This window comes from Bolinopsis microptera, chromosome 7 (assembly GCF_026151205.1).
Source record: "Bolinopsis microptera isolate Bmic1 chromosome 7, MBARI_Bmic_1.0, whole genome shotgun sequence".
NCBI lineage: Eukaryota > Metazoa > Ctenophora > Tentaculata > Lobata > Bolinopsidae > Bolinopsis > Bolinopsis microptera.
In genome coordinates, this window is record NC_087078.1 from 7,810,820 (window position 1) to 7,829,344 (window position 18,525).

General features: G+C 38.9%; 2 protein-coding genes across 3 annotated transcripts in view; one reads left to right on the plus strand and one right to left on the minus strand.

Annotated features, from left to right (window-relative positions):
* Positions 1-924: 924 nt before the first annotated feature.
* On the plus strand, positions 925-9,374 carry LOC134818837 (endoplasmic reticulum chaperone BiP-like). Its single transcript, XM_063828521.1, has 14 exons — positions 925-1,841; positions 2,000-2,106; positions 2,230-2,405; positions 2,568-2,660; positions 2,888-3,034; positions 5,551-5,674; positions 6,673-6,785; positions 7,040-7,173; positions 7,309-7,411; positions 7,670-7,951; positions 8,185-8,248; positions 8,437-8,575; positions 8,715-8,842; positions 9,057-9,374. The coding sequence occupies exons 1-14, from the start codon at positions 1,708-1,710 to the stop codon at positions 9,293-9,295; spliced, it is 1,983 nt and encodes a 660-aa protein (XP_063684591.1). The 5' UTR covers positions 925-1,707; the 3' UTR covers positions 9,296-9,374.
* A 259-nt stretch (positions 9,375-9,633) lies between these two features.
* Positions 9,634-18,525, minus strand: part of LOC134818856 (disks large homolog 2-like) — an 88,333-nt gene continuing 79,441 nt past the window's right edge. For both annotated transcript variants that reach the window (XM_063828549.1, XM_063828548.1), the window contains exon 8: positions 9,634-10,375. In XM_063828549.1, the coding sequence (XP_063684619.1) occupies positions 10,256-10,375 (120 nt within the window). In that variant the 3' untranslated portion in view covers positions 9,634-10,255. The remainder of the gene's footprint in view (positions 10,376-18,525) is intronic.

Genomic DNA, 18,525 nt, shown 5'->3' on the forward strand with positions numbered 1-18,525 from the left:
TGTGACAAAGTGACAGCCTGTGTAACAGTTTAACAAGTAACACATCAGCAGTAAAAGTGTACACTGTACAGTGAGGTATGTGACGTGTCAAACTCAGAAATATCTCAGTTTTACTATTAGCTATCAGAGAGATTTAGTGGACCGGGAAATTCTGGTCACATGACTGAGAGAGAGAGAGAGTCGAGAGAATGACGAAATCATAAGAAGAGCAGATCTCATTATAACGGTAAGAAGATCATGTTATTTGAGCTGTAATAAACCCAGAGCAGAAGTCAGCACTCAAATAACACGTCACATAAGACACGTAGAAATACGATAGCACTTCAAATTAGAGAGCACCGCTCAACAGTGAACCACTCATTGCACGATCAACACGATTCACAATACATTTGAAAATGTATACTAACTAACCCACATTGAGTCTCTAATTTCACATTCAACAACCCTCACTATACAACTACCATTGTTCTAGAACACAACAATAGAACATTGTAAATATCAATAAACGCCTCTACGAGTCTACATTGGATACAAGGTAGCAAGTCCGCAGTGTGGCCACACGTAGTAACACGTAGTAGTTGCCATCTATACATTAACATACGTGGTTGTGTTATCTGCTCCGGTATCCTAGCAGTCGCCACCATTAGCGGTCCTGTTAGCGGTAATTTGTGGGGCACTTCAACAATTGAGCCCTGAAAGTTCCAGAAATTCTTCCGTGATTAGATTGGATTCCTTGAAATTCAGAGAATACAGTGAAATTTGTTCGCTGCTCATAGGATCTCACACCACACACGCGCTAATCTCTAGTTTGCTGACGTTGCTTTAGAGGAGGAGTATTGAGGCCGCGGCCGGATATAACGACCGTTTCCTCAACTTAATGACTGGCAACCTGGATTATTAATCATCATAGCTTACGTGTGCAGTTAGTTTCAGGGTGTTTTTGGGGGGCACCTGGTGGTTTTGTTACATTTGTTGGATTGTATTGTTCAGTTTTATAACTTATTTAATGATTTGATTATGAGGGTTAATTTGAAATTTGAGAGGGAGCTGTGTGTTCGGTTCAGGGGTTCAGGTTGTTGTTAAACGTGGAGTTTTACGTTATTTTAATTAGCTTATTTATCGTTAATGGGAGGTTTCATGTGTATGGAGAACACTGTGCCGTAACGAAAACTGCTGCATAGTGCACCATAAGTCCATAATGAGTTAATAATGAGAACAATGATAATTACAAAGTTAAACAATGGATCTAGAATATAAGAAGTTTTAGTAATAAGCTAGATCCATTGTCTCAAGTTTCGTAATTTAGTTAATTTAATAGAGCACTTTCTTGAAATACAGATATCATAAAACTACTTTTATGATGCTGCTCAATATTGATTCTATCCTTGTTTTAGTTTTCTTTAACATTTAAGTGATCTGCTTACAGTGACGTGGGATAGTTGACGTGGCATAGTTGAATAAAGCTAACGGTCTCAATTTATATTAAGTTGTTTTACTTCTTTTGTTAAACTCATCGGGTACGGTTGCCTTCTAAGTTTTATAACTTTAGTCTTTAACATCGTCCTTTAATGTTGTACACTAAAAAAGGACCCTACCAATTAAAACTACTATGGCAAATTTTGTATTAAGTCTGATTTTATTAACTAAGTTATTCTAGTAAAAGTTTATTTTTAAGTTTGTTCCTATTAACTGAGTTATTCCAGTAAGATGGCCTGGTGGCTCTGCACAGTGTTGCTTGTTGCTTTAGCAACTGCTGACTTGGACGTAGAACAAGAAGATAAGAAGGAGGAGAAAAAGACAGGAACAATTATTGGTATTGATCTCGGGACCACTTACTCATGGTGAGCTCTTAGAGTAGTTAAATATCTTTTTAAGTTTAGACAATTGTTCTAACATGGGTGGCAGATCTATTTTAAACCCTAAATGCATATTAATTAACTGTTAAAGTTGTTAAGATATTCTAAAGTACGTTTGAGGATGTAAATGTTAACTTGTACAGTGTTGGAGTGTTTAAAAACGGCCGAGTTGAGATCATAGCCAACGATCAGGGGAACAGGATTACTCCTTCTTACGTTGCTTTTACTGAAGATGGAGAAAGACTCATTGGTAACTATTACTTAATTCAGTTTCTACTTAATTACGGTTCTCCCATTCTTTGCAGTAATGAGTTACGAATGGTATTAAAGATTTCTCAGTATATGTTTTTAACTTTTTACCACTCACATTAAGGCGACGCTGCGAAGAACCAGTTGACATCCAACACGGAGAACACAGTATTTGATGCTAAGAGAATGATTGGAAGAAGCTGGGATGACACCAGCCTCCAAAAAGACATCAAGTTCTTTCCTTTCAAGACTATTTCTAAGGACGAAAAGCCCTATGTGCAAGTGGAGGTTAATGGGGAGGTAAGGTATTCACTACGTGTTTTCCGTCGTTTTTCTAGAAAAATACGATACCAAGTCCACCATTTTACGTATTTTCTATTTGCCGGGCCTCATTTGCTTGTTTAATTATTTTTATCTAAATTAAAGTAGAGTACCAAGGGATTAATATTTGAAACATTGCAGATGCGATCATTTGCCCCCGAAGAGATCTCAGCAATGGTGCTAACTAAAATGAAGGAAACAGCTGAGGCTTACCTTGGAACCAATGTTACAGAGGTTACTGATTTACCTTGTTTCTTTGAACATAATAAATATTTAACGCCAATCTGGCCATTTATGAGGATCTTTAATAAAAGAATACCCCGAATCTCGATCCATAATGATTTTAAAGATCTATAGAAAAAGTTAGAGACTAAAATTATATCATTGCTATTTGACTTATTTTGCAGAAGCTAAACACTAAATATATCATTAAACATTTTATATAAGGATCTCTATAACAGGCTGTAGTGACTGTTCCCGCCTATTTCAACGACGCACAAAGAAAAGCCACAAAGGATGCTGGAGTAATTGCAGGACTTGACATTAAGAGAATCATCAACGAGCCTACTGCAGCTGCTATTGCTTACGGACTGGACTCTAAAGTCAAAGTTAGTAAATTATTAAGAATATTTATTGTGGTCAAAGTATATATGGGCAATTTCGGGCAAATGGTAACCAGGATGAAAATGTAAAATTATTAGCAATTTGCTTTTCTTTGATTATATTCTGAAGCCAACCGTTTGCACTACCAGACATAAAAAACCGTTTGTAAATATCTTAATTTTCCTTTTTCCTATCGCATTTTGAAATTGCTGCAATTATTAGCAATTTTATAAGTTAAAACTGCCATTTCTTCACATAGATCGAAACTGGAGAATATAACTTCCTCACAAACCATATTTTCTTTTTCTATTAGCTACATCAGGTAACATTTAACGATTACCAACTTTTTGATACATGATTCATACCATTTCTGATTTATTCGCTCCCAAATATTTTTATTTTTTGAGTGAATTACTTGACAGCAATTACCAAAAAGTTTTTTTCTGTGCCAAATTTCCATTCCTTTTACCTTAAAACTGCCTTGTACTTCTAACTTTCATTGCAGGACATGATCAACTAGTTTTTAGAATGGATGGGCCTTCCAGTTTGTCAGTATAGGTGTCCAGTAATTCACATGTCAAGTAATTCACAAGTTTTGTCCTGTAATTCACATTGACTTGAAAGAATTATATAAAGCAATTTACATTTATGTAATGCAATAAGTGATGTCAATAAGTAATAATAAATTGAAACTGGTAAAAATAATCAAGTTTATATCAAACTCTGATAATTTAATTCCATTAAAATGGTAAATTTAGTTGTATTAAAAATTGTTAAAATACTTTTAAAACATGTAAAAATTGTGGTTACCTTTTTTTGTTCCAGGATATAATACCGATTACTATGCATGCTGATAAAAAGAAATGTATATCAAATTTTGATAATTTAACCCCATTAAAATGTTAGTTATTGCAATAAAAATTGTTAAAAATACTTTAAAAAATGTAAAAATTTTGGTTGCCGTTTTTGTTCCAGGATATGATACAGACTACTATACATGCTGATAAAAATAAAAAGTCGAGTATTCTGTCCCTCATAACATTACAATTCTAATGGACAGAAAACCCAACACAGTCATCAAACAAAACTCTTCCAGAAGCCTTGTATTCTGGGGTTGGCAGCTGTGCCAAAAAATTAGATCGTACTGCTCTCTCCTCATCAGGATATTTCTTGAACAGCCTTCCCTCCTGCCTACATGAGTTTTTACTGCTAGTGACTTTAAGGTAACTATTGATCACTACATCCTCGCCATCTTCTCCTACATTCTGACAAACATAGTTCATTTTTATCTTTCCAGCTGTATCCTCAAATTGCACTACATACCATCCTCTGTCTACGATAGACAAATCATCTCCTTCGTGGGAATCAGCCACAACTTCAGGAATAGGAGCTGAAATGGAAGCCTGATTTGCTGGTGGGGTTACTGGCAAGGTACACAGTGAGTAGTGTATAGGTTTCAATGGGCCTTCTCATGGAAGCTTCCAAGATTCAATAGTTCCTTCAAGGCCACACTTAGCCATGTGGACTGCTGATATCCCGGGTATGCTGATGGTGCCAACCCAAGGTTTCTCCAGTTCATCAAGGGAACATCAAGGGAACATTATTCATCAAGCAGTATGCAGATAAGCAACTAAAACAGCGAAATATTAATGAAAAAGCACACAGTGAATTACTGGACACAATAATGTGAATTACTTGACATGCACCATGCTGGTCATAGTGTATGCTAGCATTGAGTTTGCACTGAACCGACGTCCAACATATTATATCAGTCACCCTATTTGCTTGTAAATAATGCTAATGTGTTATGTTCAACAATTATGTTATGCCTAATTGACAAACCGAGGCATATTTAATGAAAATACCAAACAGTAATTGGCCAATTAACAAATTAGTAGAAATTGAAAAATCATGAATTATACTTCAATATCTCTTTATTAACTCAAAAGAACGTAAGTTACAAAGCAGGGTGCAAACAAGAACCGCTTAAAGCAGCAAAATCTGCACTGAAAAGGCACACAGTGAATTACTGGACACAGGAATGTGACTTACTTGACATGAATGATAACATGTAAATAACAATTAGAGTTTACATGGATAAACTTTTCAGTAAAGTAACCATACAGACTTGCAAACAATGATTTAGTGTTTATGTACACCGCTTATTACACATTCAGTGTACACACATGGGCACAAAACGTGATGTTTCTGCAGAATTATAAATAGCGTAAATTTTGCCCTGTGAATTACTTGACATTTTCAAACGCCCATAACTCATGAACTACAACTCATGAAAGGTTGCGGTCTTTTGCATCATCAAGCAAATGGTTCCACCTTGCATTGTAACACCTTTTCATGCTTGTATAATATTCAGATGGCCCTCTGGGACCATTAGAATGTAGAATTTCTATGCAAATGGTGAATTACTTGACGCGAAATTGCCCATATTGAATCAAGATAGTGGTGTACGCCGTACGGTTATGGAATATAAGCCTTGTCATGATAAACCTAAACAACTCAGGAAAAAACAGAGGAACAGTCAGTCCTAGTGTTCGACTTGGGAGGTGGTACCTTCGACGTGTCCCTCCTTATGATTGAGAATGGAGTATTCGAGGTTATTGCTACTAGTGGAGACACTCATCTCGGTAAGTGACTTGTAAGGAGAACAGAATTGAGTAGGGAAATCCACCTACTCATACGGAGAAATGTTCTGAGTAAGGAGCACCTTGCTAAACGAGAACATAAACCTGGTGTTTCATATCAAGAACACACCTAAGTTTTACCCCATATACACATATGCATACATTTCACATATGCGATAAACCGGTGCGCGGTTCTGAGCAGCCAAAGACAAATAACATCTCACAAAAGGGCAAAACAGAGAATATTAGTGACACGTCTCCTAGTAGTGCGCTACGTGGATACTTTACATAATTATCCGGTGTATGTTTGCATATATTGAGTTATAAAATAAATATTCATACAGCTACATATAATTACACACTCTGGTCAGCGACTAATTGCTGTTGTGTAAAAATGTAAAGTTGGCGGGACTGTTTCTCGTTCAGCCACTGCTGCTAATCTTTTGTTTTAAAGAACAGTAGCTACGGTCTAGACAATAAGTTTCAACATAGAATACACTAGATGAAACATAAAACTAATTAAGCGAATTGAAAGTGTGAAAGTACACTGATGAGCACTGAGCAGTGACTCAGCACCTATGTACATACTGAACTAACAGAGAATGAGCGGTACCGGAGAACCAGTTGTGGGCAAGAATACAGCGAACAAAAAGACTCGCTCTCTCTTATTCGCTCTCACTCGCTCTCTTAAACTCTCAAACTCTATCTATAGCTCTCCCTCGAACTCTGTATTTAAATGAGAAGCAGTTGGGTGACAGACCATTCTGCTGTGATTATCCCTTTCTGGGACACAATGGGCTATTTTAAGCAAGTCGGCTAACAATCACAACTCACAAGAACAGTGCGGCAACTAAAGACACAACTAACATGGCGCCCCATTCCTCTCCATCGATCAGAGTCTCGCTAACACGCAGTTAGCTCTCATTCACAAGCAAGTTTCTCACACGAATCTCATTTTTACGCAAGATTTTCACACTAACCTCTAACATTATTCCGTGCAGGAGGGGAGGACTTTGACCAGCGGGTTATTCAACACTACATGAGACTTTATAAGAAAAAGAAAAACATTGATATTTCCGTAAACCAACGCGCTATACAGAAACTTAGACGAGAGGTATGTTCAAAAACGGGTTAATTAGAAATGAATTAAATTGTAAACACTAAGGGTCAGGTTTGTGAGGAGGTGCGGTATTAGATTAATAGAATAAAATTCCGTTAACAGTTATATATTAAGTAATTGAACGAGACACTAAACACCAATCGATTGTCTCTTTTCGCAATTAAATTAACGGTGTATTGAATCCATATGTACATTCACTGAGCACTGCAAAGCGTTTGATTAAACTTTAATAATCAAATTTGTATTAGGTAGAGAAAGCAAAGAGAGCCCTGTCGACCCAACATCAAACCCGCATTGAGATCGAATCACTGATCGACGGAGAGGACTTTGGTGAGACCCTGACTCGAGCTAGATTTGAGGAGCTTAACATCGACCTGTTCAAGTGAGTTGGGTGAAAATCACAAGGGGTTCCTAGATTCTAAAAATAGCAAAAAGATAATCTGAACATAAATCCAAAATTACATAACTCAACCTCATCGATTATGTTGAACAATGTACTAACTCCAACACTGCACAGGTCTACAATGGTGCCGGTGCAGAAGGTTCTAGATGACGCTGGAATGAAGGCAGATGAGATTGATGAGATTGTTTTGGTTGGAGGCAGTACCAGGATACCCAAGGTACATTTCATACTGATCATATTATGATACATTTACGATACATGATATTAATAATGTTAAATCTTACCAAACACTTGTATTGATAACGAGCCCTCTATACTTATAACCTAGGGGCTGCCCTTACAATGAAAATAATATTTATTGAAGTTTATGAAACAATAAGCCACATGTTGCATAATGATATGCATAGCCAAAAATTATTTTTGCCTTTAAATACAGACGACGAAAATTTGAAATAATTACCCATTCCACTTACAGGTACAAGAGTTGGTGAGGGCTATGTTCAAGAACAAGGAGCCAGTTAAAGGTATAAACCCTGACGAGGCTGTTGCTTACGGAGCTGCCGTACAAGCAGGAATCTTGGGAGGCGAGTCACAGACTAAGGGAATCATCCTGTTGGACGTATGTCCTCTGTCATTAGGCTTCATTATAGAGGGAGGTCTGATGGAAAAGATGATACCAAGAAACTCGGTTATTCCAACTAAGAAAGTCAAGGTGTTCACAACTGTTTACGATAACCAGGATACGGTTGAGATTGAGGTTGGTATTTAACGGAGATAAAGAAGGGGTTTATTAGTTTAGGGCAGATTGGACAGACTTCAATGACAAATTGCAAAGTCTTTTACTGTAAAACACGATTTTCCCTGCCAAGCGGTTTTTGAAATTACTGGTAATTTCTTGAACTGGTTTCTAATTCAAAAGTTGGATACAGCGAACCTTTTAAAAAAGATTAATCTTACCACATGTATATTTGAATATCATGTAACCAACAGGTTATGGAAGGTGAACGTGCAATGGGAGCAGACAACCACAAGCTCGGCAAATTCGACGTGACAGGTACAGTGTACACACCTACCAGTTAACACACTGAAAGGAAAAAATCTCTTAGTTTGACATAATTTGTCATTTGTCAATAGGAACAATTATACCACATTTAGAGTAATGTGTTGAATGTAAACGACAACGACCCTTAAAATCCTCAACACCTCGACTCAAAAACACGTACTACACATGAATAATTTCAGGAATCAGCCCAGCAAGAGCAGGTCACCCTCAAATTGAGGTGACATTTGAAGTAGATAATAACGGTGTTCTGCATGTGAAGGCTAAAAATCTGGCAGGAGGCAAGACTGAGGGCATCACGATCAACAACGATCAGAACAGGTATGACATAGCCAAAGGGAGTTATATTACGTTTCACCGAGATTTCAGGGCATTTTAACTTCAAATATTGAAAGAAGAAATCTTAAACTGCAAGAACGCTGGCGTCGACTTAACTTCCCGTAAAATTCTGTGCCCACAGGTTGTCCCAAGATGCCATCCAGAAAATGGTTGAGGAGAGTGAGAAGTTCGCAGCTTTGGACAAGAAAGTTAAAGAACAGGCCGAGTCTAAATTGGAGCTTGAAAAACTTGCTTACTCATTAAAATCCGGTATAAAACTCATAATCTATCATTACTTTTGGTATATTACTGTATCGTGGAACCTATTAAACATTGCTGCTTTATATGCGGGATTCGCATTTTTTCCATTTAAAAGTACTGTCGTTTAAAACCAACTTTTGCCTCAGCATGGGTATATAGTTACAGCAAGGAAAAAAACAATTTCTGTATCCCCACATTAAAATTGATCCCAGAATTGTTTCAGATATGGCGGACAAAGAGGAAGGAAAACTTGGATCCAAGCTGACAGACGACGAAAAGGAAATCCTCAAATCCGCCATCGATAAGTCGATCAAGTTCGCGGATGATTCCCAATACTCTTCAGTGGCCGAGATCAAAGCTCAGATCACTCAACTAAACACAATCTCCAGACAACTTATAATGAAACATCAAAAGAAAGATGGGGAGAAGACCAAGACCAAAACTGGCAAAACAGAACTGTAGCGAGCTCTTTGTTTTTGTCACTGTCATGTCAAGTGTCAGGATAAGGGTCGTCAGATTTTAATGAAATATTTGTTTTTAATTGTTTTGATGGGTGGTTTATTTGATATTAATGTTATAGTTACTAATTTAAATTTGAACCTTCTTATCGATAACCAAAAGTGGAATTTTATTGGCAACTGATTACTCGATGAGTTACAAACTTGACCTCAACGAAAATTATCACAGACCAGAAATAACCGGAGAGTGCTTGGGCCTAAAAAAAGTTTGGTGTATAATCAAGTTTGCAACCCATAAATGTTTAAATAGATATATATTTTGAAGTCAAGGATAGCCCAAAATCCATAAAAAATGTCAAAATGAAATCATTTAAATAATAAATACATTGTTGCAGACTGCTGGAGACAGATAACCTGAGATAATCTTATTGTCAAAATTATGGAAGTGATCAAAATGGGATCAAAACACAGATTTTATAACGTCTTATTGAATATTGAAGCGGCAAAATAATTTAAACTCAACTTATTAATATTATTTAACAATGCACGGGGATTAAGATATTATGATGATTAAAAAACGATCTTGATCAAGATTGCTTAGTGGTTACCGTGCAAAATCAATCAAATTTTATGCGATCAAATACTTTCCATGTTGAAAAAGAAATAATAGTCATAGGTACTAAATTATTAAAACTATCCGTTCATAAAAACCCATCGCCTACTTAAATAGCTAAACACAAATTTGACATGAGATATTACAATATGAAACGCAGGTGTAGGCACACTTTATACAAAACAGCATTGTCGAGTGTCGGTCGTATATTATATGTTGAAAGTCTTGATTGGTAACGAGGGTAGATAAAAGATACCTATTGTGCGGAAGCTAGTCAGGATATGCGCGGCGGAGATCTTTACAAGGATCGGACTTGGTGGAGCAGTAACTGGTGGTCACCAGAGTGGAGTTTTATGGGGATTGCTTGCGGAGAACCATGGCAACCAGCGCAGCTCCAAGTGCGATGAACGCAACTGTGCTGAAGACTTTGGAGAAGGATGATGAATCTTCGATCTCCTCAACTTGATGGGCCTGAAGAAATATTTTGGGTAAGACATGGAAAATAAATTGGGAGATGTAATTAAACTTGAAATTTTGAAATAGTTTAATTTTCACATCACAGAGGGGATTTAGGATAAAAAATAATTTGTTCATGATTTTTTCGACCGATTCAAGAGAAGTCAATGAAAAGATCAGTTTAACATTTCTTTAGAAACAAATCAAAATTTTTGATATGATTATTATGACAAATAATTCAGCCAACAAGTCCGACAATCTAAACAACTAAACAACAAAGAACGCTACACTTCTGCGGCTAAAAATTCATTGATCACTACCAGGACCTCATTAATCACAAACAAACATTAAAAGCGCTAAATTTTCAAAACACTGCTTTTCTCAGAAAAGTCCGTCATCTCTGATGACTCATTTAAATAAATAATTGTGATAATGATATATCAATTGTTAAATGAAAATCCTTTCGGAATAAAATATCCAAACTCAGGACTCCACTGTTGTACAAAAATCACGAGCAAGTTTAATTTTCTGAATGATGAAGGGTCATGGACTTCCTCAAAAACTGCTACCAATAAAAAAAGTCATGCAATTACTGATACCAAAGGAATAAAAAGTTTGAAAATCTGATCAGAAAATATCACAGTCAGTTTCAAAAGGTAGGAGTAATAAGCTGTTCGCGATCCTCCGCGGTTGACCGCCTCTTGATAACCCAAATAATCGCAACAACAATCACCACCGCCACAGCCACCCCCAAAACAATCCACAAGGGTAATAGTCCACCCTTCTTCTGACACGCCGCAACACCAGACGCTGCGTCCTCTTTACAGGAAAAGTGGCCCGTACAGGAAACCCCTTCTCCAGTAGTGCTGTTGTCGTTGATACAGAGAGGGAACCCATCGGCGTTGACAGTACAGTAGCCGGTGTCTTGAGAGCATCCTACGAAGGTCTCGGCGTTGTCAAATACTCCCTGGCACTTGGAATTGTAGCAATCGTATGGCTTAGGGTACACACAAGAAGCAGTGAAGGGATTGCCTACAGTTGGGGAGCAATAGAAGCTGAGAGTTTCATTACATTGTACTCCTGATCCTCTTGAACCCTCAACACACAAAGGAGATCCATCATCAGCAACACTGCATCGGTGTTCAGCTCCATCGCAGTTCACCCAAGAGGCATTGTTGAGCCCAGTGCCCTGACAAAACTGACTGTAACAGCTCTGAGGTGGAGTAAAGACACATTGAGCTCCACCGACCTCACTTGTACCACAATAGAAGTCAAGGTCAGAGGTGTGTGCACAGTCGATCCCTGCTCCTCGAGTGGTATCAATACACACTGGTGCTCCAGTGGCGTTGAAGCCACATCTGTTGGAACTTTGATCACAGTCCATGACAGTTGTGTTAAAGGCGTCCTTTCCAGTGCAGGTGCTCTCGTAGCAGTCGTGTTTAGGAGGAACAACACACACTCCAGCTCCTTTGTCATCAACGTTGCAGTAAAATTCGTCATCTTTAGAGCAGTCGACCCCTTCTCCTCGAGTAGTATCGATACACACTGGTGCTCCAGTGGCGTTGAAGCCACATCTGTTGGAACTTTGATCACAAACAATTGATGTTTCGTTGAAGGCTTCGATTCCTGTGCAGGTAGTGTCATAGCAGTCGTGTTTGGGAGGATAAACGCACACAGCAGCTCCATTTGTAAGGTCATTCTGACAGTAAAATTCATCGTTATCCGCCGTGACAGTGCAGTTGACTCCAGCTCCACGAGACATAGGAGAACAAATAGGGGCACCAGTTTCATCGACCTGGCACAGATTCGCAGACTGATCACAGTCAATAAAGTTCTCGCTTTGATCCCCAGTTCCTCCACATTTTGTATTGTAGCAATTACTTAGAGGAGTGACCACGCAAACTGCAGCTCCACTGTCTCCGTTATTGCAATAAAAGTCCTCGTGCTCCGTGCCTGAACAATCCACCCCGGCCCCACGAGTAGTGTTTACACAGGACGGCTCCCCTTCCGTACTGAGGACACAGCGGTGATCCTTTTGGTCGCAATCTATGGTGGTTTCGTTGAAGGTACCAGTTCCTACACATTGTAGATCGTAGCAACTATGGACTGGGGGAACAACACATACTCCAGCTCCTTTGTCATCAACGTTGCAGTAAAATTCGTCATCTTTAGAGCAGTCGACCCCTTCTCCTCGAGTAGTATCGATACACACTGGTGCTCCAGTGGCGTTGAAGCCACATCTGTTGGAACTTTGATCACAAGCAATTGCTGTTTCGTTGAAGGCTTCGATTCCTGTGCAGGAAGTGTCATAGCAGTCGTGTTTGGGAGGATAAACGCACACAGCAGCTCCATTTGTAAGGTCATTCTGACAGTAAAATTCATCATTTTCCTCAGTGACAGTGCAGTTGACTCCAGCTCCACGAGACAGAGGAGAACAAATAGGGGCACCAGTTTCATCGACCTGGCACAGATTCGCAGACTGATCACAGTCAATAAAGTTCTCGCTTTGATCCCCAGTTCCTCCACATTTTGTATTGTAGCAATTACTTAGAGGAGTGACCACGCAAACTGCAGCTCCACTGTCTCCGTTATTGCAATAAAAGTCCTCGTGCTCCGTGCCTGAACAATCCACCCCGGCCCCACGAGTAGTATCAATGCATAGCGGTGCTCCTGTAGCATTAAATCCACATCTGTTGGTACTTTGGTCACAATCGATGACAGTTTCGTTGAAGGCTTCGATTCCTGTGCAGGTAGTGTCATAGCAGTCGTGTTTGGGAGGATAAACGCACACAGCAGCTCCATTTGTAAGGTCATTCTGACAGTAAAATTCATCGTTATCCGCGGTGACAGTGCAGTTGACTCCAATGCCAATATTTCCAGGATTGCAGACTGGTAATCCGTCGTCATCATTTGAACAGGTGTTGGTACTCTGATCACAATCGATAAATGTAGTGCTGGCTCCATCAACCCCCTGACACTTGTTATTATAGCAACTAGAGGTAGTGTACACACAGAGAGCTTCTCCGGCCTCACTAGCTGAGCAGTAGAAGTTCGGCACCACACACTCCACCCCTGCTCCTCCACCAGGAGACGTGTCACACTTGGGTTTTCCATCATCTTGGATCGTGCAATTCCTTGTGGATTGGTCACAAGGAATTGTCATTTCTGTTCCTACACAAAGGGTGTTGAAACAGTCATGAGCAGCGAAGGAGAACGGCAGAAGGGCGAGGAACAGGATCATATGCATGCTACAGGCAGACATGTCCTAAGAAAATTAGTTTGGTTAGGCCAATCGGATCAGCTGCAAGTTTTAGGTGGGCGACATATTCGAAAATTTCACATTGCATCGATATTTGCGGACAATTCTATTTTTCGCGTGTTTTGAGATTAAAAGTATTTGGCCACATAAATCTTATGATCGGTACAATTGCTGATATTATGACGATGAGAACTTTGTGACCTTAATGGCATCCAAGACCTACTACTGTAAATCATTAAAAACATGTTCACTCGTGTGTTACTGTTACCGACTCATGGACACTTCGGCTTGGGCTCTATTGAAAGTTAATTGAATTGTGGTTAGAGGAGGCATCTATATATGAATATAAAACGGTAGGTTCGCTTTTTAGGCAGTCTTCAGTTTCCCGATTAATCCATTCTCTGAGTCTGAAAGAACAAAAATTTAGTTTTATTGTAAGTGAAACTTTTACAGAGGTTATGGCGGGTTCGTGTGTAGCATGTACACGTGACTAGTATTCAAGCAATCACTATTGGATCTCCGGGCACTGTTGAATCAAAACTCTCAATATAAGTGCGATGTAAAAGTACACAGAACTAGCTAGGATATTTCGCATTCTAAACATCGATCAGACGGCAACCCAATCAGTTGTATAAGACTCTTTTTAGCCTTGACTTGATCAGACATGATTATCATGAACCCTCATTTCTTTAAGTTTTGCTTGTTCTTTTTGGGTGCTATACTATACAAAACGTTAAGCTTATTAATAGGTTTTGACTTTTAATAACGTAGATTGAGGAGAGTAACAAATTGTCATTTTTGAAAATAAGCATTTGACATAATATCAAAAAGCATGAAATAAACAACACAATAACCCTTGGTACCTTAGTTCCCAAAAATTTTGTGTGCCATTATATTGAGCACAATTTATTTGAGCCCGAAAAATTTGGGCAGAAAATTTGAACTCATTTGGGCGACCGAAAATTTGGGCACAAATTCTTCGAAAAATGAACGATCTTCCATTAAAATTTCAGTTAGATATTTGCCTTAGTTCATTATTATTCCTTATTATTCCAGTCATTTTGCTTTCAATTTTAAGCATGTAGGTGGTAGTCTGAGTTGTTTCACATTATGAAAACATAGTGTGTCAGCTCAATGGAGGAGTTTCATCAGACAATGTGAAAATTGATACCCGCTTGACAGTGATCCGTGAAGTACACGCTCGTTGGATCAACGAACTTTTTGTATATTTAAAAGGGAGGCCAGATGACATAAGGAAAGGCTTTGAGAAGTCGGGTATAATTGATGCTTGTAGATCAGAGTTTACGGTGGATGATAATCCATTTGCAGATCTTGTTTAAATCTCTAGCTATCCGTACCTCTAGCCATTTGTTTTATTAGTAGCTGTTAGCTATTCCAGTTATTTCTATTCATTTAAAATATAAGCCTTTTTACTTGGTCAAGCCATGAATGACAGATTAAAAAACTAAAATTTCAAATATTATTTCACTTGGATATGAAGAAAAAGCCATCTTTCTATAGATTTCAGGGCCACATGCCAAATGCCAAAAGTTTGGTTAGCAAAAAATTTAGCAGACGGAAAAGATTTATGCAATTAATTTGGTCTGCAAAAAATTTGGGCGAGAGGCACGCTCAAATTTTTTGTCGCCCAAATTTTTGGGAATTAAGGTATATCTTTTTTGAAATATTTCTTTAACGAAATAAATTTTCAATGTCTGAACTGCTTGAGAAATTAAAATTATAATGTTTGACTATGAATGTGAAAAAAACCTTTTTAAAAAATATATAAAACTGAAATAGCATAAAATAAAAGCGAGTTAAAAATAAAGATATTGGTCAAATCTTTTATTAGATATAGTATGAATTATGGATTGAAATCTTTCCAACGAAACACCTAGCTTAGAACGTATATTGATCGTAGTGCATACAGAATGTATGTAACATAATTTAATTACTTAAAAGTTAAATGCGTATAAGTGATTGAAACATCCCTTTACTCAACTACCCATGCAATATGCAATATGCATGCAAAACTGAATACCGATACTTAATAAATACTGCCATAAGAATATTTATCATCGTTTTAAGTAATATTAGGTGATATAAAGAGTTTGTAATTATTATAAATTGTGCTCAGTACAAAATAGTGCAAAATATTTCTTTATTCATTTATTGTTTATTGGTGGATGAAAATTGTAAAAAGGAACTTAAATATTAACATATATGCCCAATTTTTTCCACAATTGCAATGTATACAAACATAGAACCTGAAAAAAAAACAACAGCATTGTTTTGATGATAGATTATTAAGAGTGCTAGGAGGACAAGGAGGACAGCTAGGAGGACAGCTAGGAGGACAGCTAGGAGGACAGCTAGGAGGAGGATGCGAGTAGATACTGGTGATCCTCTGAATTCCTCCACTTTCTTCTGGCGACCCAAATTATTATCACAACTACCACAACAGCTGCTGCAACTCCAATGATGATCCAAAGATTAGCCAGTCCTTTATCGGTCCTACAAAAAGCAGCCCCAGTATCTTGATCAGCCATACAGGAGAACTTACCGGAACAAAGAACCCCTGCGCCTGTCTGGTTACCATTGGATATACACGAGGGGAGTCCAGAGGCATCGACACTGCAATACCCAGTATCTTGGGAACAGTCTAGGAATGAGTCAGAGTTGTTGAATACTCCCTGGCACTTAGAGTTGTAACAATCGTATGGCTTAGGGTACACACAAGAAGCAGTGAAGGGATTGCCTTCAGTTGGGGAGCAGTGGAAACTGAGAGTTTCATTACATTGTACTCCTGAGCCTCTGGAGCCGTTAACACACAAAGGAGACCCGTCATCAGCAACACTGCATCGGTGTTCAGCTCCATCACAGCTCACCCAAGAGGCATTGTTGAGCCCAGTGCCCTGACAAAACTGACTGTAACAGCTCTGAGGTGGAGTAAAGACACATTGAGCTCCACCGACCTCACTGGTACCACAATAGAAGTCAAGGTCAGAGGTGTGTGCACAGTCGATCCCTGCTCCTCGAGTGGTATCAATACACACTGGTGCTCCAGTGGCGTTGAAGCCACATCTGTTGGAACTTTGGTCACAGTCAATGACAGTTGTGTTAAAGGCGTCTATTCCAGTGCAGGTTGTTTCGTAGCAATCATGTACGGGCGGGTAAACACATTCGGCAAGTCCGTTTGTAAGGTCATTCTGACAGTAAAATTCGTCATTTTCCTCAGTGATAGTGCAGTTGACTCCAGCCCCACGAGACAGAGGAGAACAAATAGGGGCACCAGTTTCATCTACCTGGCACACATTCGCAGACTGATCACAGTCAATAAAGTTCTCGCTTTGATCCCCAGTTCCTCCACATTTTGTATTGTAGCAATTACTTAGAGGAGTGACCACGCAAACTGCAGCTCCACTGTCTCCGTTATTGCAATAAAAGTCCTCGTGCTCCGTGCCTGAACAATCCACCCCGGCCCCACGAGTAGTGTTTACACAGGACGGCTCCCCTTCCGTACTGAGGACACAGCGGTGATCCTTTTGGTCGCAATCTATGGTGGTTTCGTTGAAGGCTTCTATCCCAGTACATGTGGTATCGTAGCAGCTGTGTTGAGGAGGGTAGACACACTCAGCCACACCTGTTATCAAGTCATTCTGACAGTAAAATTGATCATTCACATCGCTAACAGTACAGTTTACTCCTAGTCCAGGATTTCCAGGTATACAGATTGCTACATCCGAATCATCATCAAATCCACAGGTGTTGGCACTCTCATCACAGTCAATGTAATTGGTGCTCTGTGCACCTCTTCCCGGGCACCTGTTATTATAGCAGGAGGAGGTAGCGTAGACACAGAGAGCGGCTCCAGTCTCTGTTGCAGAGCAGTAGAAGTTGTCCGAGAGGCACGTTACTCCTTCTCCCTCACCAGGGGTTGGAGTGGGGTTACATATGGGGGTTCCATCCTCCAGCTGGGTACAGTTGTAGGCTGATTGGTCGCAAGGGATGATGGTTTGAGGGTCGTCAGTGCCGTGGCAGAGAGTGTCGTAGCAGTCTGCTGCGTTATAGAGAGGGAGGAGGGTCAGGAGGAGGATGGTAGTGGACATCATTATCTATCAAACAAGGAGTATTAGGACAGTATAAAACTTGAAAAGGAAAGCGCTGTATAGAAGCTCAAAAAAACTAGCTTAAACTAGTGTCTGAAATGGAGATGGAGGACTCAAAAAGCTGAGGCCCTGGAGCAAAGATTAGAAAATAAAAGTCGGCAGCGTTTTCAAAAGCAAATGAACCCAAATCAAAAAACTTTGAAAAAAATCTGATATATGAAACGGTACTGAACAAAACGACGTAGCCTCGCAGAACTTTTGCATAAAATAGGACTAAAAGGTTGAGATCAGGGGTTATAAACGCTACATTTACTTCCTAGTAAGCACGTACACTTTTCTCAGTAAAACTGGGCGATCACTGATTCTTAGTAACGACCAAATGGATGAGTATTTTAGATCGTTTATTTTCACAGAAATCAAGTTTTATTTCAGTGGTATGATGTTGGATCCCATTAACATGATTAAGGTCCAGTTATATCGTTGAACGAGAATGTCATACCAAGGTATGAATACCAGACTATATACATCGGAGCGCGGTACGGCAAAATTTGTAAATTTTTTGTACAACATGCCACAAAGAAGTATGATTTAAATAAAATGAAAAAAGATTATGCGGTTCTCATTTCGTTCTTATCTTATCGTAAAATTCTTTAAATATTTATAGAAAGTTATAAAACAGTGAGGTTACCAACCTCAGAGGTTGGTGACTGTGGGGTGAAACACAATATATCTAGAAACATGCCATAATACAACTAGTAAATCCAATCTAGAATCATTGAACATGATACAAAACACAT